General features: G+C 41.4%; 1 protein-coding gene across 1 annotated transcript; it reads left to right on the forward strand.

The window, feature by feature from the left end:
* Window positions 1-612: 612 nt before the first annotated feature.
* Window positions 613-23,866, forward strand: loxl4 (lysyl oxidase-like 4). The gene is given in 15 exon segments (XM_035662959.1): window positions 613-659; window positions 661-935; window positions 2,069-2,367; window positions 2,454-2,668; window positions 9,925-9,963; window positions 10,294-10,507; window positions 10,593-10,770; window positions 15,415-15,569; window positions 15,657-15,824; window positions 16,270-16,432; window positions 16,518-16,761; window positions 17,787-17,902; window positions 18,223-18,359; window positions 20,784-20,895; window positions 20,991-23,866. Coding segments are annotated over 15 exon segments (2,433 nt in total). The 3' UTR covers window positions 21,062-23,866.

Raw genomic sequence — 23,866 nt, forward strand, 5'->3', positions numbered from 1 at the left:
GAATTGCATTACAGAAGTGCGTTGGTGTATCTTTAATTATATGCCTATGTTTTGCCATGAGTGAGAAGCATTCATTTTATGCGTTTTGGCTTCCAATGCATCAATGCCAGATTGATGTTGCAGCAGTGACTCACATCAAATATGGGACTATAAATCAAGTTTTAACCCTCTGGTTGTGGACAGATAAGCTCCCGCTGCAATGGTAACTGTCTCAGTACGCCATTCATTTATTGATAATGGATTCCTTCCTGGTGTCTGTACTCTGCCATGACCTGAACTATTTTGTCCAGAGGATGTCACCGTTGTTCCGTTTAATAACCAAACACCCCGGTGGCTGTCTGTTTAACACCTACTCATTTTTAATGCACTGCAGTTTAAGTCTGAGCACGAATCTAAAAGTGATGATACATATTTCTCATTACAGAGGAATTAGCCTCTAGCTCTAAACTGGCTGCTTAATTGACAGTGTCAAAGTTAAATAACTCCACTGGTCAATTTAACAAAAAATGAATGAAACAACCTGCAAAGCCATACAATTCAACAAAAGTGGAACCAACTTGATTCATGAGTGTTTCAACGTTTACCTGCAGACCCCCCCTCCTCTCAGTCACGATGACCCGCACCCTCCGCTTGAGCTTCCTCCTCCTCCTCCTCCTCCTGCTGTCTCTCCTCCTCCTGTCCCGCTCGCGCCGAACCACGGAGGAGCGCGACCTCTCAGCGCAGGGCGGCTCGCGCACCCGCCGCCAAGGTGCGTTTGGCGGGCAACTATGCGCGAGGACCGAACGAAGGGCGCGTGGAGGTGCTGCACAACAACACCTGGGGGACCGTCTGCGATGATGAAGTGGACATCAAAATGGCCAACGTGGTGTGCCGAGAGCTGGGCTTCCAGGGTGGTATAACGTGGGCACACAGCGCCAAGTATGGAGAGGGAGAGGGTGAGAGCGCTTCCTGTACCTAATTACACTGGAGCCACTTTTAGTAGTCTGAATGTTACTGAAGAAAGGTCAAATATCTTATCTTATCTTATATGTTTGCAGACTAAGACAGACAAACTGACTGGGTGTGATAGGCCTACACATTTTTCATATGCCGTAGCAGGAAAACCACAACGTAATTCATATCAATAAGGGCTGCAGTCCATTTAGCTTTAGGCCTAACTGTTTCAGAGCCCTGCCAGTGTGCATGCTGGCTCCCTGGTGGCTTACTGATGCACTTAAAGCAACATTATGCAATTACTTTACCTCAAAATAACATCTTCAAAATCATGTTGATGATGTACTGACTTGTAATAGGGAGAATATTACCTCTGTAATTCCTTCTCAGCACCCAGAACGCCTGTTCTTGTACTATGTACTGCACTCTGAAATTGGGGCGCCAAGTTACCAATTCTTACGTAATGTTGCTTTGACTGGAACAAAGCTATTATTAATTATATGAATTTCACCTGAGGTTTTCCTATTATTCTCTTACATTTATTAGATTATAGATGTCTCAGATTTAATGGCAGGCAGCCATTTTGGACCAGTTTATCCCAACCTGTCTTTACTAAAACATCCATACTATAGTGATCTTGTGTGTGGCTTCATATAAGGTCCACCAATTAAGACATCCAAAATAACTAACATCATAAAAAAAGTGACAAAGATAACTTGTTGTGGGATTGGAGTCTACATCTCGTTAAGGTCTCCTGGCAGGCTACAGGAGGAAATATATGGGCCAAAAAGGGCATTTGTTTCAGAATAATGACAGCATTCGCTTGCCAGAGTTGTGCAACACTTGCTGTGGTTTATGTACATTCTTTACTGCTGCTTTTAAATCCAAATTAAAGAGAAGGTTGAGTGGATTCAAGGAGCAGGATCTACAGCACGCTGCCTTGTAAAATACTGTGTATCTACTGCTTAACACGCCGCTAAGGTGCAACCCTAAATCAGCGTGCCAGTAAAAGTCAAGTGTAAGGTGTTTAGGGACTGATTCAGGCCCTTGTGTAGATGCATTGCCCAGTCTGTCCATTGAGCAATCAATGAAAATCACAATGAATGAAGTAATTGATTGTTTATCCTTTCACAAGGTCCAATATGGATGGATAATGTACGTTGTGACGGCTCAGAGAAGTCCTTGAAGGACTGCAAACACAACGGTTGGGGGGTGAATGACTGTAAACACTCTGAAGACTTGGGGGTGGTGTGCACTTCTGAGCGCAGGCTGGATCTGACAGCCAGCAGAGGCTACACCACCGCCGCCAGACCCAATGGCAGCCCCGCACCTCAGTGGCAGGGTCTCGTGGCCTCCCGCGGGCATCAGGGGTACGGGTATTATGGAAACGGACACCCACAAGAGATCCCAAGGTTCCAAAGACACCACTACCAGGTACGTTAGTTCACTTCTGATACATTTCTCTGTTTTCCTTCAAAATACATCCTACTGTAGATGTGATATATATCTTCAACCTCAAGGGGCGGACTAAGGTGCAAATCGAAGAGGTCCGTCTTCGTCCCATCCTCATGGCTACCAAGAGGAAGAGCCTGATCACAGAGGGTGTGGTGGAAGTGAAGCACGCTGGTAGATGGAGGCAGGTTTGTGACCTGGGTTGGAGTCTCAACAGCAGCCGGGTTGTGTGTGGGATGCTCGGCTTTCCAGAGGCTACTAAGCACAATGTCAAAACATACAAGTGAGTATGATTTTTTTTTCTCCTAGCTGCACTGAGAGAATCCCAATCCACCTTTATGAACTCACATTATTGGATTACCTAACAGTGGGCTGCTGACGGTAGTTCAGAAGGCCAACATGCTATGCCATTCATCCCATTGTTAAGCAAATAAAAACACATCCTGAAGAATAAAAAAACAACAGTGGCATCCCGTTTAAAGCCGCTTTGAGTAAAGGCCTTTTTTTTTGGGCTTATCTTTCTCCCCCAGCTACTTCTCCCCCCATGTCCCCCTTTTTTCCCCCTCCCTCCCTCAGCCTCACGATGATGATAAAGGGATCCCTGTCCCCTCTCTTCTGCCCTTTCTCTACACCCCTCGCTAGGCAAATCACCTCTGCTCACCTCATTACCTCTCTCTCACTCTCTCTCTCCCTGTCTCTCTCTGATGCTATCTTCAGCTTGCAGCTCTCAGACAAACAGCCCCACTTTAACTTTTAGATTCTCATGCCGAGGTGTAATTTCACTGCTGATTGTGCTTTAACTCTCCCATTGATACCATGTGTGAGACAGGGGTAGCTATTGGGGGATGAGGGTCTTTGTGAAGCGACTCGTCTTATTGGCAGTGCAGCATCTGCAGGCTTGAGTCAGCCATGCATCTCTTCTTCACTATTACATCCCACTTTAACTGTGTGTGTGTGTGTGTGTGTGTGTGTATACTAGCACTTGGCATCATTTGAAGTTTTTCTGATACAGTTGCCAATACAATACTTTGTCTTGGTACCAATAACCGAACAACACAGCTTTCAATATATGACTTCAGGAAACAGAATTGTGTTCAATAAGGATTTAACAAAAGAAACCAAACTTCACAAATTCATCAGTGTTTCATTTTGTCTTGAGACAGAGTTACCGAAACAGAACTTTCCTAAATAAAACACCCACACAAATTAGGAAAAATATGACTAAATCAAACACTCAATAACTCAATAACTTATTAAAGGATAAGTAAAACAGCATTCAATCCTTGGTTTTGGTACTTTTGGCCCCCTGATATCTGTATGGTAAAAATGTATAGCTCGAGCCAGCGGCGGTTAGCTTAGCTTAGCATAAAGACTGGAAACAAGGGTTAGCATTGCTCTGTCCAAATCAAACAAAAGAATTACATTTGCCATTTTACAAGGGGTTTTGGTTGGTGGATTTTGTTACCTTTGGACAGAGCCAGGATAGCCATTTCCCCCTATTTCCAATCTTTATGCTAAGCTAACCAGCTGCTGCTTAAAGCTACACATCAACTGACAGACATAAGAGTATCAATCTTCTCATTTAAATGCTGACAAGAAAGCGAATAAGCATATTTTCCAAAATGTCAAGCTGTTCCTTTTTAAAAGTGTTGAGGTTCGAATACCATGTCCAAGCATGTACACGTACATACTCTCATGCAAGCACTGTCCCAATGAGACCAATGCTTAAATGCATTATATTTAGGTGTTCTGCCCCTTTGACACAGATTTACACTCCCTCTCCTCCCACTGAAAGAAAAAACATTGACAGTGGTTTTTGGGAAGGTTCTGCTCTTAAACCGCTGTGGGACCACACATTAGCAGAGAATTACTCCATTGCTATTATAAGAATGAATAGTGTCTGACCATTCGCTGTCCTCAGTAGAAGGTGGACCCAGTTGGATCTTGCTTCTGGAGAGCTGCCGGCTCTAGGTGATTCACATTTTAGCTATTCCTTCCCTCTCTTGGCTGGCGTTATTCTGACTCAACTGGCGACAGACCGCAACATCTGCTCTGTACTGTAGGTGCTAGATTCCTCTTGCTTCTGAAAGGCTGTAACTGTTGAGGGGGTAACTTATTTGTTTTATAGACTTTTCTAACTTTTTATTGACTTTACAAACTGCCCCTATTGGTGCACTGGCTCACTCGCTGAAAGATTTTCTGCATCGCCCTTGAATTTAGCTATCTCCCCTGAACTCTGTGTTATTGGGAACACAGTGACGCTATAACTGGATTCTATTGTTGGAGGAGGGCATCATCAGGCATCATATCTTCAGTAATAAAAGGTCCTCAGAATGAGGTGTCGTTGTACAGCCCCGGCCTGACTTTGTACACCATCTGTACAGGATCATTTATTAGAGCACAACTTCCCCGCATTGCAGGTCTGATGCTTTTCATGCCTCTCTTCCATTTTCTATCGCACCGCAGATTCGACGCTTGATGCAAAGAATGGGAGATGAGAATTACAAGTAATAGTTGAGTGAGGAATTAGATGGGTAGATTTGCGTGACTGCAACATAAGAGACTTGGCTGCTCACCAAGAAGAGAGATATGACAGAGGAGGACAGGGCTGCTGTAGCTTGAAGGGCTTGGAGTGAAACCTGCAGGGAATCTGCTCACTGGCTGTTTCAGGATTTTGTTTTTAAGTCTCCCTCTAAGGTCAAGGAAAAGAAACTTGAACAATAGCATATGTATAAGTGTGTTTATCCAACATATCCGCTTCTAAATGAAGGTTGGATAAATATGTTGATTTTTTTTTTATTGTGTGTGTAAATTATAAGGCTCTGGTCGTGACATGATACATCTTGGTCTGCCTGTCCGGGGTATGACCTGGTGTTTTGCTGTAGCCTCAGAAGCTATACTGGTCCGAACCACGATGATGTGTTTGTTTCCAAATCTGTACCTGTTTTCTATCTCCACAAATTCATATTTGTTCCCTCTCCCTCACATATGTTTCTGACTTCAAAGTGGTTCTAGGTGTACACATGCCTCAGTGCCTTAGCTGCCAGTGTTATACTCGAGTTCTTTTACCGTATTTGGTTTCTAAAATCAGGATGAAACCCTATATTTGTTATTGTATTGGGATGTTTATATATAACTGGCAGTTATAAACAGAGGAATACTTGAAATAAAGGTAATGCTGTTTCAGGCCTTGACTTAGGCGTAATTGTAAGGATTTCACTCTGACTGAAATTGCCACTGTCATTATAATTACAAAACAAAATAAAAATCGGGTTTGTGACAATATGATGTTCAGTTTCCATGTAACATCTTCCACTTTAATGGACGCCAGAAAAGCTTAGGATTGTATTGCATGGTTTGTCCATATTTAGCCAGTGACACTCCCCCCTGTTTCTCCACCTTGCTCCAAGTCTCTCAGTCCATTCTTAGAAATCCCAGATCATGCCATGTCTCTCGGCTCCCTGTGTCTCTTGGATGAGACTCTGAAGATGCTGTAATTACAGGTTGGTCAGGACCGAGGCTCTCCGGGGTTTCTGCTGAGAGTGAAAAAAACACCCCCAATTATAGCTGTGTGTGTGAGAGAGAGTAAGACGGAGATGGCAAAGGAGCAGGAAGAGAGTAACAGGAGAAAGAGGAGATGGAGAGAACGAACAAGAGCTGCAGGCAGACGAGCCAGATTTTTGCTTGCTCGTGTGAAATATGTCCAATTACAGCTGCAGTTTGCAGCGCGGCCCGCTGTGTCAGCAGCTGTCTGTCTTCCTCTGTCACCATAGTGATTTGGGGACTTAACTGGTATTTTATGTTTAATTATGTTTTAGCCAGAATTTTCTTACGATAAGGGTATCATTTTTAGGCTTTTGGGTGACATTTTGAGTGACCAAGTCTGGTTTTCCTGTCTGATGTCTGTGTGATCTTCCTCAATGACCTTCTCTCTAATTTATTTCACCATCTTTTAATTTCTGTATGCTTACCGGTGGCTATTTCTGTGGCCCGGAACAGACTGTGGAAGCCGGATTTTAAAAACTGAGTTGAAGCGTGGTGATTTTTTCAGCTCGCTCTGGTTGGCATGGAACTATTTGACATGCAAGATCTTTTTCATAGATACTCAAAGTAGGGTAATTAAATCTCTTTAAAAAATTTAATGTTGGCTTTGAGAAATAATGTTTCATTTTGGCCTTTTTTTGTTTTTTCATTTTTCTTCAGCTGAGCGTGTGGTGTACCATTATGGTAACTTAAGATAAGAAAAAATTGTTTCAAGCACTCTAATGCCACCTAATGAGCAGAATAAGCATTTCGTGAACCAGGTGGTAATGGTAATATATTATAGCATCCTTGGTACCCCTAGCATAGGTTAAAAAAGGTTCAACATTTTTAAAGGAGCATAAAGTTTAAACCCTGTTAAAATGTTCCCAAGTATCCAAATTGTGTTGTGTTTTCTGCTGAAGATACCATTTTTGTTCAAACAAGGCCTGCTTGTGGCAAGAATAGCTCAGAATATGCATTTGGTAGTACAAATAGAAAAAGTTTACATCGCAATGCGCATGGTATTATTTAAATCTGATAGGGACCCTGACTTTTGTATTACTGATTTTTTAAAGATAAATCTTGAGCATTTTTAAATGAACAAAAGACACATTGGAGCAGTGTGAGTGTGATGAAACCTAAACGGTGGTGTGAGGCTTGTCTTTTAACAGGCGGGTGGGACTCCCTATCATTAGCCTCTGTTCTCTTGGCTCCACAACAAGTGCTGGATACACTGTTGGGTTAAGCAAAGCTGATGAATGCTATGGAGGTGGAAAACAAACTAATTCTGAAGCTGTCTGTTCAGCACATAGCTTGCGGAGAAGTACTCACATACAGGCCATACTACCTATTACAGTCACATGCCTTTATATAGAATTAATTAAAGCTTTCATAACTGAGAGAAAGACCTAATTGTTAATTATTTGATGATATATATTCAAAAAGTGACATGTATGCATATTATTTTCCTTGAATGAAGTTCAGCATTAACAGACAGTGCTGTAGTTCAGTCAAATGAAAGACCTGAAGGGATCATTTATAGTCTGTATAGTAGTCCTGTTGGTTTCTGAAGAGGGAAAATGGTTAGCTGATTGGTCTGTGGTGAGGTCACAAACAAGTCACAGACATGTTTGCCTCATGAGAAAATGTGTGTGTATGTGTATGCTCCTCACTGTCTATCCCCGATGACATGCAGAGCCACATGGTAGACACATTTAAGATATTTTACAAGTGTACTTCAAGACACTGTAAAGAATAAGTGGTAGATTCCATACAATATGTCAGTCGCCATTTACAGCAGGTCTCGTGACATCACAAACGGCTTTATTTAGAGCCATGCACGTGAAATTATGGGTTTTTTCTGCCTCAAGTCAAATGTTTGATATAACTTGAAAGGTAGCAAGAAGTCTGTTTTAGCTTTTAAGAACTTCATTGAGCTCTTCAGAACTGCATTTGTGCTTCAAATGGGCCTGAGAAACAACCTGAAGTCCATTTGAAGTGTTTCAGTTAAAAATAGGAGTTTCAATTGCATGCTGAAATGAAAGTATGCTTGTTTTCCTTACCAAATACTTTTAAAATATTTTTGATGAGAGGTCTCTTCTGGCTTATTGACTTACAGAATCAGGAAACAAGTTGTTATGTGATTTTGGAAAGTGTTCTCTCAGCAGTCCATGACTTCACACAGCCATCTACATAACATCATGTTGATGACAATGCTTCTATTGATTCCAACATCCTCAGTTTGTTTTGCAAAGAGTTTTTTTTTTTTTTTTAAACTTTACCTTAAGAGGAATGTCTAGAGTTCATGACAGAAATTCAAATATTGACCTGCCTGTACTTATCCTTAGACATGTTTGTTTCTTTAAAGAAGTCAGCATAAGAGTATTTTTAATGTTGCAAAGAAACATTTAAGCCTGTAATGCCATGCTGATGTGCAATGCACAAGGTGGTGTCAAAGGTATTTTAATGGAAACTACACCTCACCATTTCATTTTGAGGAATGCCAGCTGTACATTTTAGAGCTCAATAAACATATTCTGGACAACAGTGAAAGACACTGAACCCCAAATAGCTTCTGATGGTCAGTTCACCTTGCATCAGGGTGTGAATGGACATTGAATATTGTAAAGAACTTTTTCAACAAGCTTATATAGCACCACCAGAATATCTGTTATATACCAACATTGGCTAACAATGAGCTCTGTAGTAGGCAACTTCACCTACTTCCAGTGTACATGGAGAAGGGTAAAAGACTGAAGAGGTCAAAATTCCAGCAGCACTTGTTGTATAAAGAACAGCTGTGCTGAGGGACCTTTCAAACATCAGTCAGGCTGTAGCGTGTGTATCTCTGAGTGTTTTGGTGTAATTGATGTGAATGTCGGTGATGGTGGATGCACTTTGCAGTGGTTTGAGGATGTCCTGGCATGGTCTGTGTGGCATGTCTGCTTTGCGTGTCTGCCAAGAGAACAGAAGGCTTTCCTCTCCACCGCTCTCCCGAGTCAGCCAGCCTACTTGATGCATAAATCTTTTTTTTATTCTGGCATTTCTCGGACGTGCACCGCGGCGCGGTGCCAGAGTTTTTGTTTGTATATCGTGCTTGGTCAAACCCTGTTTTCCCAGAAATGTTGTACATCATTGATGTTGAATGTCATGATTTTTTGGGATGGCATGTGGCTTTGAGGTTAAAAATAAAGTTCAAAATATGTTGTTTGTTTTTTTTAGCCTTTTATAGTGCTTACATCCTGTAGTTATGTACAAAGCTCTGTTACATTGCAACAAGCAATGCTAAAGTCTTATATCCAAAGGGTATGTTAAACTATGTTAGTTTAAAGGGCAAGTACATCAGAATTAATGCAGGAAGGTGGGTGATTTGGATAAAAATTACCCAGCAGCACATTCCTGTTGGTGACAGGAAGTACTGTTGCCTTATAGCTCAGGAACATATGATACACTGGCCACTCTAAACATAAACATGGTAAATAGCAAGCAGCCCACATTCCAGATGGAAATATATGCTACTGGACTTACAAAGCAAAAAAGAGAGAAGGAAAGTGAAGTTGCTGAAAGAGAACAAGAACAGTGCATTTTCTTGAAACTATACCAGTCATTGCCATCAGTATACCTAACTTTTACGCTCACCACAAAGCCGCATGCATGCAAGTCATTCTGGTTTTATATACAGAAGTTCTATTTGGAGCTGTATGATCCATTTTTTTCGATAAAGTCAGCGTCTGAGCTGTAACTATTTTAAGTCATCACCAAGTACCCCTGTTAGACTACTTTTCTTTTCATGTGTTTCTGCCGCTACTCGCTGTGGCAGAAATCCCTCCTGTGTGGCCAGGTCACATATAAAACAAACAGCAGATGCTACAGTATATCCTACAGTCACTACCTCTTTGCATGACAAACCAGTGACCCAGGTCACCCCACTGGGTGATATGTGTGTGTTGGTAACCTCAACAGATATACGGATCTGATAAAACTAACATCCATCTCTGCTCTTCGCTTCTTTCACAGGAAAATATGGGATACCAAGGTTGCAGATCCTTCAACAAGGTATTAAAAGTCAACTATCTGCATATATCACATATTTCCATGCACCCATCAGAGTTTAGCAAAATGTGATCAAACGTGGGGTTGTTTGCTTATGTTTCCAGCATGGTTAGTCAAATCTGATCAAACCAAACCCACGCAGTCTTAAAGTAACAGATTAGTTGAGTTTTTGAGTGTTGAACTCAATATAATATAGAGTAACTAAGGAGGTTTTTCTTGATTGTTGATCAATTCAGTTGACATATTTAATGTTACTGAGAAATACTAAAGATTTAAAACCAACTTTTTAGGGGCTTTAAGAATATACTAACAAAAACGTTCTCTTCTTTCTAGATTGAGTGTCATGTCAAAGAAGAAGGGATTCTGGGTAGAAAAAGTTCACTGTCTGGGCAATGAGAATACCCTGTCTGAGTGCCTTGCTCAGCTGTCAATCCCCCGTAGTCCCACCCCATGTAAGAATGGGAGACATGCAGTAGTCAAATGTGTACCAGGACCACAGTTTGCTCGAATCTCCTCAGGAAGACCCCAGGCTCCTTATCCAGTTGTGGTAAGATTAACACAGTTAGGCACAGTTATACAGTGTGTGCATGTAAGTGTAAGCTGAGTTATATTCCCTTTGCTGCCCTGTACAGCCTGTGCGTCTGAAGGCTGGCCCCAGGCTGGGTGAGGGTCGTGTGGAGGTGCTCCGAGACGGAAAATGGGGGACCATCGTAGACCACATGTGGGAAAGAACTGCAGCCACCGTGGTGTGCAGAGAACTGGGCTTCGGTACTGCCAAGGATGCCCTGCACGGAGCCTTTATGGGTCAAGGTAAGAGATAGAAGTGCTGTTGATCAGAGCAAAGACTTTCACAACCTCGACTGGAAATTCTGGAGAACTCCACATTTGATCTGGTTGTTTTGAGTCTGCAATTTGGATGTTTGAATGTGTTTATCATGCGTCATGGTCTTTCAGAGAAGACTGGGAGATTGTTCAAATGTTTCGCTTATCTTTTGCTTATCTTAGATGCCGCACCCGTCTGCCCTGACTGATCAGATAATGTATGGGCTCGTGTGTTTGTCTGTCTGTGTATGTCACCTTGTGAAGCTGCAAATGTGTTGATTGCAGTATTTCCAGCTGTGATTACATGAGTCCTGTGCCAGGGCTTCCAGCTGCCTAAACATCATGCACATGTGCACACACACACTCACACACACACACTCAAAATGTAATACCATAAGCCACGGTGGTTAACATTGGCATTTGGTAACTAAATCCACAGACATAATCTTGCAATCTTCAAGCAAGCTTTTGATTCACTCACTGTGTGAGTGCTGTGGTCTTTTTCCTTCGATTTTAAATTTCCAGCTTTGGTGATACACAGATTCAGTGAGTATCCAGCTGCGCCAGTGGTGTCCCCACCCTTACGAGATGTGAGAACGGCTTCCCCATGCCTCAGGCTAGGGTGTAGTCTCTAATCATGCTGATGGAGATGAAATGTGGGATGACAGTCTCCAGGTTTAGTTGATCATAGAAAGGATATTTTTGTATGTGTTGGATAAGTCCCTTTTACTTTTTAACCTCATAAATTGGGTTTTCTGTAGATGATGTCATTTATACTACCTTTCTTTTTGATGAGTCTAGCAGATCTTAAGTTCAGTTGGCTGCTCTAAGGGGACTTACATTGCACCAGGCTTCACAGCCCTTGTCGTCTGGTTTCAATCACCACCTTTAGTCGTTGTGTCAGTGTTCAGGTTCATCAAGGTTCCAGCAGTCTGAAGCAGAGGTGTTTAATTGTCAGGAGGGGCCGAAAAGCTTTTAATTTTCTACCAAAAATAGGTTTTCCTTGATCTAACCACAAGCCACATTTGTGTATGTGCAAGTGTGCAATTGTGTGTGTGTGTGTGTGTGTAATAATTGGTTTGACAAATGGCAGGTTCACCCTCCACTTTTACCTCATATTACTGCTGTCTCACTCCTAGAAATGCAGGTTTCCTATAGCTTGTTTCCTGAGCTGGTGATTCACTCACTCACTCACACACTTAGAGTTTTGTTCTTGTGGCGGCGCAGGCGACACTCCAACCAATTGATATTTGTCTGACCTTGAAATTGGCTTTGCCCATCTATTTGGTATATTGGTGCACAGGTGGGAGGAGAGGCGCAAACAGATGGGATATTCATTCAAATGAGGCAGCGCAAAGTAATGTGTTAGTATTTTGGTTGAAATGTGTCTTAGACCTTGCACTGAGGGTAGACGTCTCAGAACCACGTCTGTTTTTGGCTCTCTGTTTGACTCAGCTGCCACTTTGATGATTTTATTAAAAGTAGTACAGTAAATACTTGGAGAAAATGTGCAGACATAAGGCAATAATGCTCTTTGAACAAATAAATGAAAATGATACCAGGCTGCTCCAGAAAAAGCACACACCACTACAAACATCAAACTGGTCAGCTACAACTCGGTATTCTACCTGTTTATGCAACAGACATCGGATTACTGGAGCTCATTAATCCTGTGTGTCACTGCCTTTCCAAGTTATTAAAAGAAAATCAGCCATTTGTCTTTCATTCTTCAAATGCATTACAAAGCAAACACTGCATTTTAAGTTGATGATGTAACCATTTACAATGTGAAAAACTGTAGAAATATGACTTATGAAGTTGTGTTAGATTGATGCGATCATATAAACTGCTTCACCAAACATGTTTTCGCTTCTATCATCATTGTACTAAATAACTGTTAAAAAATCTGGCCTTCTGGAGAAGCAGTTATTCTGTTCATGCGTCACTTGGATTGGCACAGCTGTTTTAGAACAACCAGTGATGTGACTGGCTGAGTCTATTTATTAATCGCCACAACCTCCAGATCTTTATTCAACTTCACCCACAGTGCACAAGACTTTGGGTTTGTCTTTGCACTTGCACACAATTAAAAAAGGGGGCTATAGACTAACTTAAACACACATAAATATACATACTGTCTGTACAGTACTCTCACTTTTTGTCTGTCTCTGTCTTACCCTTACATATACGCTGCCATTGCAGGATGATTGGACTACAAAGTCCTCTCACAGCTTCTTTTCTATAGCATGCAGCCTGTTAGACATTTTACTGACATATAATTTTCCACGTGCTCGAAGGCCACATAAACACAGGGGTATATGTTGTTAGAAAAGGCCTAAATTAGATTCTTAGATCCATCACTGAGAAAGAAGAAATCCTGAACATGAGTTTTTTTTAAATGTAGTACAAATGTTTGAGTTGTGCATACAGTTCATTTCTTTTTAAAATCATTATATCATAAACATTTTGAGATAGATGGTAATACACTATTCACATCACAATGTATTACACATGGCACTTCTCATGATTACTTTCAAATCTTTCAGTCAGCAGTCTAGCATCAGGACCCCACAGTGAGTGTTGAATTATTTATGATGATTAAATGTGATAATGTGATACAGGTTGTGGTCGACTGGCAGGTTGGCTCGAGAGGGTGGTAGACAGTCTGCCAATCAGAGGTTCTGGCTTCGAGTGTGGTCTCACTCATCAGATTTGTTGAAACACTTGCTTGCACATATAAAGTTATCTGCGAGGGAGGTATACAGAGACACTCGACACACACACACTCAAGCGCACAGAATCCCCCACTGAGATAAGTGAAGTGTCACCTCATAACTTGTTAGACAGCTTTGAAATATATTTGTCAAAGGAAACATTACTTTGATGGTGGTTGGCTTCTGCCATCTAAAGCCCACAGGCAGACAGACCTATTTACAAATTTAAATGATTTTAGCACTTGGCTAAGAAACAGATCTGTCTGATGACAGAAGGTTTTTGTTAGAAAGAGGCATAGAAAGAGACGTTCCATGGAAAGAAAAACACTACACACACTACATTAATGTGCCTAAAATGGAGTGTAATTTCAGAGAGGAAAAGAACAGGGTTTCCCTTGTAACCACTAACCAACTATTTGTACTATTCTCAACAAGAATGTGACCGATGTTACCCTATTTCCATCCCCTAAAGTCAATTTTCTAATCTGTCCAAATGATCTGTGGCATCTGCCAATTCTAATTATATGGCAATCAAGCTCAACCTTTTTCTTGTAAATTCTGAATTTAAGCTACCACATTTATATTATGCCTCAGTGTTGCTTGCATAGCTGTATCTGCTGTCAATCTTTGACATTCTATGTTGAAGTTTATGGAAGCTAATGTCAGGAGGAATGAAAGTGAAGAAAATGTTCTAAGATCAGTTCAAACTCCATCTGCCAACACCCATCATCATTTCATTTATCATCACCATCATTGATTTAAATTACAGGGACGATGTTTCTATTTCCTTTCTTGGCCAACATTGTTATTTTACTGTGTAATTTGGCCTGTGAAGTACATATACATTTAGTGTACTATACGTACATAAGGGAGTAAAACACCCTGATTGCTCGTGTTGTGTGCCTGTTAAGTGTGTGTGGCCAGTTCTTGGATTTTATTTCGGGTTTTCGTGGATTTCCCGAACTAAGGTTTAAATACATGTCACTGTTCATTTTGAGGATCCCTCAAGTGGGCCTCGTGTTTGTCTTGATAACTTAAACAGTGGGAGTTTAGATCTAGTTTATGGCCTTTACCATACAGATAGAGGCGGAAGTGGTTTAGATGTGTCTTTTTCTTACGTGTGAACCCACGCATGGTGACCAGTATGGAAGCAAGCCTGCAATCTACCAAACCAACACAGAGACAGATTGGGTTTGCCTGCAATCTGGTCCCTACCATTTCAGTCATCTTCTTTTTCACCCTTCTTTCTTGGTTTTTCTCTCTTTCCCCCAGTTTATGTGGTTTTGGTTGTGTTTATTTCAACCTCATCTCCAAGTTTGCATTTTGTGCCTTTTGTTTTAAGAAAATACAGAAGCCATAGTTTGTTCTGTTTTCATATGCTACAATCATTATGGCAGGAGCTGTTTGCTTTCACACCATTTTAAGTTTTTTTTTCCACCATCTTGTATGTTTGGAAATTATCTGGTTTTAAACGTCAAACGAATACTAGTGAAAGTCTTTTATTTTGTTGACACAGACTTGGTCTTGTTTGCTCACCCAGGGTGGTGGACTACACACAATTTTGTTGTTGTTGTGCCTAAAGCAACAGAATGGTGGTAATGAGGCATGACAGATCCTCAAAGTTGATGTTGCTGGCTCTTCTGCTTGGCTTGCAGGAGCCTTTTGTCGTGGCAAGTTTTCATTCTTGGTTTGACGATAAAGTAAAGAAAGCACACTTAAAAAGAAATACAGAGTGTGCCTTTGTGCTCCATTGCGTGATAAAGCCTGTTAATCTCATTATGTTGGGTCTATGTTGGGTGGCCCTAAGCAGTGCACAAGAAATGTTGTCCTGCAGTTATCTCCAAGCTCTTTTGATTTCTGTATTGTCCCTGTTTTCTATTTGTCAGGGTAGTCTTTAAACCTCATCTTCCCGCTACAGGTACAGGACCTATTCATATGAACAGTGTCCAGTGTATGGGGTCAGAGCGCTCCATCCTAGACTGCTACTTCCAGGAAGTTCAACCGTGGACATTCAAACACAGCCAGGATGCCTCAGTACGCTGTAACGTCCCTAAGACCGGCATAGAGAACGCGGTATGAAAACTACACAAAACATACACTTATCAGCTTTCACTGATAGCTCATCACCCATTTAATCCCTTTGATCTAATGGATTTCCAGGTGCGGCTTGCTGGTGGTAGAGTCCCGTCAGAAGGCCGTGTGGAGGTGTTGATTGAGGTTGGGGGTCGTAAGCGCTGGGGCTCTGTCTGTAGTGAGAACTGGGGCATCAACGAGGCCATGGTGGTGTGCAGACAGCTCGGCCTGGGCTTCGCTGCCAGTGCTCATCAGGTAACAGTCCCCCTGACCAACAGAGCATCTATAACTGAGGAAGCATTGATCTCTGATTGTAGTGCCACCCCCTAACCTGGGTCATTTTGACAATGCCACAACGTACAACCGCCAACTTTTCAGATCATCAGTGTCTACAATTGTGGGCATGATGTCCTGGAGCAATGTGGCACTCCCACCTCTAAACCAATAAGTGCAAATTTGAAAACATCAGACTAGAGTAGTTTGAGGCATCATTCCTCTAAGATTTGTCAAAATCCTATCAGCAGTGTCTGAGTAATTGATGACAGAACAAACAAACAGATGTTTAAACAAATGAACACATGGAGGCCAATCCATAGTCGCAGCCCCTATATCCACTTTGGTGGACAATGAGCTATGATACTGCTCATTGATAGAATACCTGATGTCCTGTCACCCCACCCCCATGCCCTCCCTTTCACAGGAGACCTGGTACTGGTCGGGTGACCCAAATGCAGCTGATGTGATTCTCAGTGGCACTCATTGTGTGGGCACAGAGTTTTCAATTCAACAGTGTCGTCGCAACAACCATGTCCATTGTCCTCGGGGAGGTGGAAATAAGGCTGCGGGGGTCAGCTGTTCAGACAGTAAGTGGAGCCATCTTCCTGTAGCTCCTCTGATTTTAAATTTCTTTGAATCCTCACATAACCTCTCACATCTGACCTACTTCAGCGGCACCTGACCTCGTTCTGGATGCCCAGCTGGTCCAGGAAACAGCCTACCTGGAAGACCGACCCCTCCACTTGCTGACCTGTGCCAATGAGGAGAACTGTCTGTCCTCGTCTGCTGCCAGGATGAACTGGCCTTATGGCCACCGACGCCTGCTGCGCTTCTCCTCCCGCATCATGAACCTGGGTCGGTCAGATTTCAGACCCAAAGCAACAAGAGAGAGCTGGACATGGCACCAGTGTCACAGGTAGAGCATCCCTGAGGAGTTTATGAAGGTGTTACATCGCTGTGTGGTGTGTAGGTTGTTGCAATGGAAAGAACTGTTTAAATACTTACTATTTGTGGGATGTTGTGGTTGCCCTTATGATTATTCTAAGTGACTGTGGTTTAGAGTGTCCTGAAAACGGGTGAGCTGTGGTTTTTAGAGGCTGTGAAAAATACTCTGACAAACACCTGTTTCTCGCACAAGATTGCTTGTACGTGCATTAATGACATAGCTCCCTCCATGCTGAGTTATTTGAGTTATATTTAATTTAATTGCGTTCAATTGCTACCTGGAAAGAAAACACGCTGAAGTGTGATCTCTGGTTTGACGAGGGGTCTGCAGGTAGCGTGCAACATAGGCATTAAACATAAGAGCCTTTGTCTGCCACCAGGCCGCAGCAGCATTTTGTCCATTAGTTGTAAATAGATGAAATATTGTCCTCAGGTCTACTCTTAACACATTCCACTCTACCTCTTAGTTTGCTCACCTCAGTCAGTTGGTTTCTTGTCACATGACGAGAGCACTTTCCGGCCTGTCGTCATGAGAGAAGAAGGAGCCACTTGAAGGCCACAGTATTGGCTGTGTATGATGTGTCCCAGTAAATTACGGGTGGCCTGAAACATTGTTGTCATCTCTCCAAATTCATTAGCCGCCCTGCAGCACGTGTCTGTGGAAATGACGGTTGAACCAATCCAGTTACCACAGTTCGGGTGTTATACAAAGGACAGGGTAGCTCACGCATGGTCAGGTCCGCCTCAGTTTGTTACAACAACACATCAGAGCTATGGATGTGAGTTTCAAAGCCCTCCATTCACTCAGAGTGAGTAAACATCTCAACCAAGCCGGCCCTAAAACAAGCTTCTATGAGAGGTGTTACGGTGACACCCACGCTCATGTTCAAGCAGTGAGGTCATTAGGCTACAGGCCATAGGGAGCCAGTGTTCACTTAGTGTAAATGCACACAGACGTACACACTCTCACCTGGACTTTTCCTTCTGTCGTCCTAGGCACTATCACAGCATCGAGGTGTTCACACATTACGACCTGCTGACTCTGAATGGCACGAGGATTGCAGAGGGACACAAGGCTAGTTTCTGTCTGGAGGACACTTACTGCCCCGATGGTAATGTTCACCACTATTCATGAGTCCCGGTAAATAGTCTTTCCCATTAGTGACAGGAAATTAATATCAATATTTCAGCTAAAGCTATTTAGATTTTTACTTTGTGGTTAATGTATTAGATCACTGCTGTTGTTGTTTGTTCACTCTCCATTTATTTATTATATCATGGATGAAATAACTCATGAAGAAGCAGAGTTCATATGTGGTCTAACACAATTCAGGAAGCTAAAGGCTCTTAAAAATAACAGGGAGTGCCAAGCATCAAATGAGCTTTGATGCTGTGATTGATAATGTTGTTGGTGTGTTTGTATGTGTGTTAGGACTCCAGAAGCGGTTCTCCTGCTATAACATGGGTGATCAGGGCATCTCTGTGGGCTGTTGGGATACATATCGCCATGATATCGACTGCCAGTGGATTGACGTGACAGATGTACGGCCAGGAGACTACATCTTCCAGGTCAGAAGTCATTTTGTGTTTTTCACATCTCCCCCTTTTGCAACATATAGTCAGCTTTAGAGGAGCTGATATGTGGATTGTGTTACCCTTGGACAGAGCCAGGCGTACCGTTTCCCCATTTCCAGTCTTTCTGCTAAGCTAAGCTAACAGATAACATTTAGTGTACAGGTATGAGAGCAGTAGAAATCTAACTCTTGGCAAGAAATCAAATAAAAAAAATTCCCCAAATGTTTAACTATTCCTATGAAGGCAAAGATTTAGATAATAAGAAAGAGGTTCACAGGCTCTTAAGGTGGACTTCTTCACGATTTGTTGGGGTTTTCCATCTATTTCAGTAAAACCTCCTGACCTACCTCATCACAGTCATCACCTCAACCATTCCTCTGTCTGTTATTACTTTGACCAGGGTCAATCAGTCGAGTCATTGTGGCTACTACACTAAAACACATCAAGGGCTCTATATCCCATTATCCTCCATTTCCAGTTTAGACTACTGATCTGACCATGGTATGCAGTAGTCTTCAGATCTCATGCTGCCAATTACCTTCCAGCTGTTGAAGACTGGTTACAGTGTGCCTGACTGACTGATAATTACTGCTGTTAACCCAGTTTGTCTGAGAGGTCACACTCAATCTTTGTAATTACACTTCTCTTCTCTTCTATTGAAAATAGATTTATTTAATTTACTCATAATAGACTTGACACAAACATATATGTGCCGACTGGATGTATTTTAAGCATGTATAATTATAAAGTAGTACATTGCTACAGCACAATGTGGAGGCGGAAAGAAGGAATGAATGATAGAGGCCAGAAATGGAGAATTGGAAAAACTACTTAAAGGGAAAAGGTCAGGGTCACTTGAGGAGACCGGCACTAAGGGGACGTAGCCAAATTCAACTGAGAAGAATAAGAGAGGGGGAAAAAAGAGAAACTGCAAAGTAAGCCAAGCCGGGAGTTAGTTTTTCACCAAGGCTGCAGAATTGGAAAAATACAAACATCTTTTACAACAGCTCTGCTTCTCTGCTCTGTGTTCTCTCATTTATCTAGTAAAGTGCAGATGATGCCTGACTTTTCTGATCCTGGGCTTTACAGAAAGGTTGAGCAGGCCTCCCCTTGAACCACCCACTGCTAATGAAACACACCAATTACCCAATTTAACTATTGCCTCCCTGTAGCCAACAGCAGCTAGTCCCCCCTTCCATTAGGAACGGCTAATTTGCCACCAAGGAATTCCTCTTGCCCTGTTTTTATTTTTATTGCCACTTTCTCACTGAGTAACACATTCTGCCACTGAGCCAGCCCTCTGCAAAAACCCTCGTACACACCGGTCCAACACTGTAATTTACCCTGAGAAATTAAGAGAGAAGAGTTTTTGTGCATTCACTAAGTTTTTTAAGTTTTTGTGTAGTTTGCCTTCTTTCTCCCTGTAGCTGTTTGTAACATGTACTTAAAGTGGGTGTAGCAGTTTACAGAGCAGCTATTAGAGTAAATGGCTTCTCAGTATTATCACCAGACCGGATTAAGAGAATTGGTTGTATCAGCAGTTATAGAGCTGCTCTGCAAATGACAGACTATTAGTACAGCGTATGGCAGCACTCAGAATAAGACAGATTTCAGACACATAAACATGCCTATGCATAACTACTGTATTGCAACAGACGTCAATTTTAGGCTAATTCAGTCTTTATCATTGCATACCTATGTTGGTATGAGGAGCAGAGCCTCTGCAGGAGCTGGGGGCTACACTGCGGTATGAACTCGATCTGTAAAGTTGCGTAATCTCTTATGCAGCCAGTTGTCATGTTTTGTGTGGGCAGGACTCTCTTTGTTACATGTTTTCATACAAGTTATAAAGTATTTTACGATAGGCTTTCCTTAGAAAGATCTACCAGTGTGTTTCGTGCTTTGCAGAACATGTTAAAAGCAAGTGTTTTACTGCCACATGTTGTTCAGTCCATATGCCTAGCTGTACACTACCAAGTGAACATCATTCCATGAGAACCTTGTGTCTATAGTGTATTTATCTTTCCAAATAGGAATACTGTATGGAAAAGTCATCCAGCTTTTTATAGATGAGAAAGGGATAGACTATAAAAACAATACCAGCCACGAGTGCTGTTTAATAACAGGCCCTCTAACAATTTTACATCCAACTGCTCTTTATTGAAATGGCTTTCTCAGTGTGTAGAGAGAGGAGACTTGTTCCTTGTTTGACCATGTGCCTGACCCGCTGGAGATACAGTATTAGATGAAAGTGAGAACAACAAAGTGATAAACTCTCGCTGTTTCCTAATAAATGTTTGTTGTGATGATGAAATACGCCGCTGTAAGTCATAAGGTCAGAAACAACAGCTGTTGTGATATTGGATCTATGCTTGTTGTCAACAGTCAACAGTCAACAATCATACGTGTCTTTTGCAGGTGGAAGTCAACCCCTCAATGGACATGGCTGAGTCTGACTTTATGAACAATGTCATGAGATGTCGGTGCAAATATGATGGCCACAGAGCTTATATGTATGGATGCCACGCAGGTGAGCGCAGAAAACCCTTTTCCTCTTTCTCATCCTCATCATCAGTTCCTTCCCTCTTCTGTCACTGATAGCTATGGTCTTTTTTTCCCTTCTAGGTGATGCATACAGTGCAGAGATTGAAGACCTGTTTGAGCACCAGAGGCAAATCACAAACAACTTTGTGTAGCCCATCCCAGGGCCCAGTACGAAGGCCTTCCAGTGGGGCCCAGAGACAACTCAGGATGGGCTGAGGTCGATGGCCCCAGGCCCTTGGGACCTTAGGACCCGCAATAACAGAGAACACACAGAACGGCGCCTGTTCATCTCCTTGGCAGATGTGGATAAAATATTCATAAGATCATCATAAACACCGCAGCGACCATTGCAGAGACTCCATTGACAGCAAGAGTGGAACAGGTGCCAGACAGCTCAACATGTTTTTTACTAGTTAAGTAAGAAGATATTGGATATTGATTCAAACTATACAGATTTTTGTGAATGTGGACGACTAGTAACTTAAGTTAGTTATTCAAAATGTACACGCATGAAAGACCTTAATGTCGCGATAACTAATCTGTCACAAAGACAACGGGGAAGTCGGTGCTGTTGGGAAATATCATTCCCAAGCTAGAAGATATGAAAATCTTTGAAGAAAAAAAAAATATATATTGTGAGTTTGTTTAATTTGTCACAAAAGGCTGATTTAATGCACATGTAGCAAAGGTATGGTAATTGGCTCTGTTGACATTATTTCAAACAAATTCTTTACTTATTGGATCCTTTGTAATTGTTGCGCTTTTACATTACTTCAATATTGGTGCTCTTTAACAATACTGTATGTCGTTATATTAACCTCACTACATTTCAGGTGAAGAGTGTTGTACAATGCATTTTGGGTAGTTTTCTTTTACAGTTATTTAGGTATTTTATCTTTGCTTTGGTTTTTAACAAAATCATTGTTTTATAAAAGTGTAGTCGTGCTACAAAGTTTTGCTTCTCATCTAGAGTAGGTAAGAAATGGTCAGATGATTTTTATGGAACAAAGCACTTTATCTTTTAAACATCAGTATTCTAGTTTTGCCCCCATACTTTTTTAATTAGCCACCAAATTGACTTTTTAAGGTGGTATCTGAAAAAATACTCTGTTGTGTTTTAATTTTCAGAAAGTGAAATATAAGATTTGTGTTTAGTTTTCATATACAATGTACTATTTATGCTGTTACTTTATTTATTCCTGGACTTCACACATATACAGCATGCTCAGTAAAGAGTTTGTTAGCAAGCTTTTATTTAACAGTACTGAATATATTTTTTATTTTTCTGACATAATTAACCAGGGTGGAAAAACTGATTTCATACAGTAGTTGCAGGATAGTATTAGTAAGTTCCCATGATGCAGATAAATAATAGTTGATTTATTTTATTTTAGTTATTAAAACAACTGTAACTGTACAGTTTTCTCTTCCAGCCTCTCTGATGGGCGGGAGAACCGGCCTGACAAAACCACAGTATTGTGGTAGGCAGGCAGGCTGGGTTTTGAGAGCATATAAAAAGCCTTTTAATTATGTCTGTTTGGGTTAGACTTAAGGTTACGGTTAAGGTTAGGGATATAGCATGTGCTTTATAAAGAAACACTATGGAATTGTTTCTTATGGAATCAGGGAAAGAGCAAGAATCTGGAGTTCCATCTTTACACAGATTCTGACTTTCTGAGAGATTTAGTGAGGGAGACGATGATTTAAAGAAAGAACGAGAAAGTAAGACAGAAAGAGAGAAAGGGATTAAGTTTGGAGAAGGACTTACGCAGACATACAGTTTTTACTACCAGCCTTTTTGTAGGCAGCCATACAGAGACCACAAGTTGGCATTTTCAGCTCCCCAATGAGAAAAACATGTTTGTCTGGGAGAAAAATAAACTCCTCAATTCATGCATCAACACAGTAAACAGTGGCCTTATTTTACTTAAGCTGGGCCCGCTAAAATATACTGTGTCTTTCTACACTTTCTTTGCTAACCTTGTAGCTCCACACCAAACAATGATGCAACTCCATTTTCTTTACAACATGGAACTTGTGTTATTCGTGTTTGACTCCATTAATGTGTTTGATGTGTTTGGCTTATTGTCTGAGTGGTTGAACTTGTTAAGGTGGTTTTTCTAATGGACAGTTTCCAGGACACGTTGTGGAAAGGACACGTCACTCATAAAGACAACTGTAGACTTCATTAATCCCTTTAACAGATTATCTTCCTACTCACTGGGCCTTTATGACTCCACGAATAAGGCTCAGGAAGAATTTGTAGCTTTTTAGAATAACCTTTTATAGTCAGGCACACCTTGCCAAACACAGTCAGCCCTATTACTAAAAACTGTTGGAGATCCAAATGTTATGATAAAATGAGTGATTGCTTTTCTGTTGTTTTGTGCTTGTGTACAGTTGCTATTGACATATTACTATGGTCTGTTCTGTGTGTTATTTAAAATTATATATCATTCCATAGCTTAAGTTGGTTCACATTTACCACTCTCATTATATTACTGTATTTGTACCCATGCTGTAGACATAGCACTGGGACATTTTTTTCCCATGGCCAGTTATGCTTTTATTTTGTCTTTAAAGCTGAGAGTGTGAGCTACGTGGTGCTTATCTACAATCACATTCATAGAACGCTGTGCTCTCAGGGACTTTGACCTCATCTAAAGGAGTAAAAATAACATGCCATTTTGATGTGATTTAGGTTGCTTTTAGCTGTGATGCATACATGATAACACCAAATGAACTGGAAATGTTTTCTTTTGTCAGCACTCTTACAAAAAGTAATCTGTACCCACATGTTTATTTTGCAGGTAAAAAATTAAGGTATAAAGGTGATACGTTTTGTTATGTTTTTCCTTGAGGAAAGTTAGGATAACTATGGATAGACACTGGCTGAGTCAGAAGCAAATTTCAGTTGCAGAACAATCCATTCATTCATCATTACTGTGAATCAATAA

Source organism: Morone saxatilis, unplaced genomic scaffold, assembly GCF_004916995.1.
Source record: "Morone saxatilis isolate NCDOM2014 unplaced genomic scaffold, NCSU_SB_2.0 Contig19, whole genome shotgun sequence".
Classification (NCBI taxonomy): Eukaryota; Metazoa; Chordata; class Actinopteri; family Moronidae; genus Morone; species Morone saxatilis.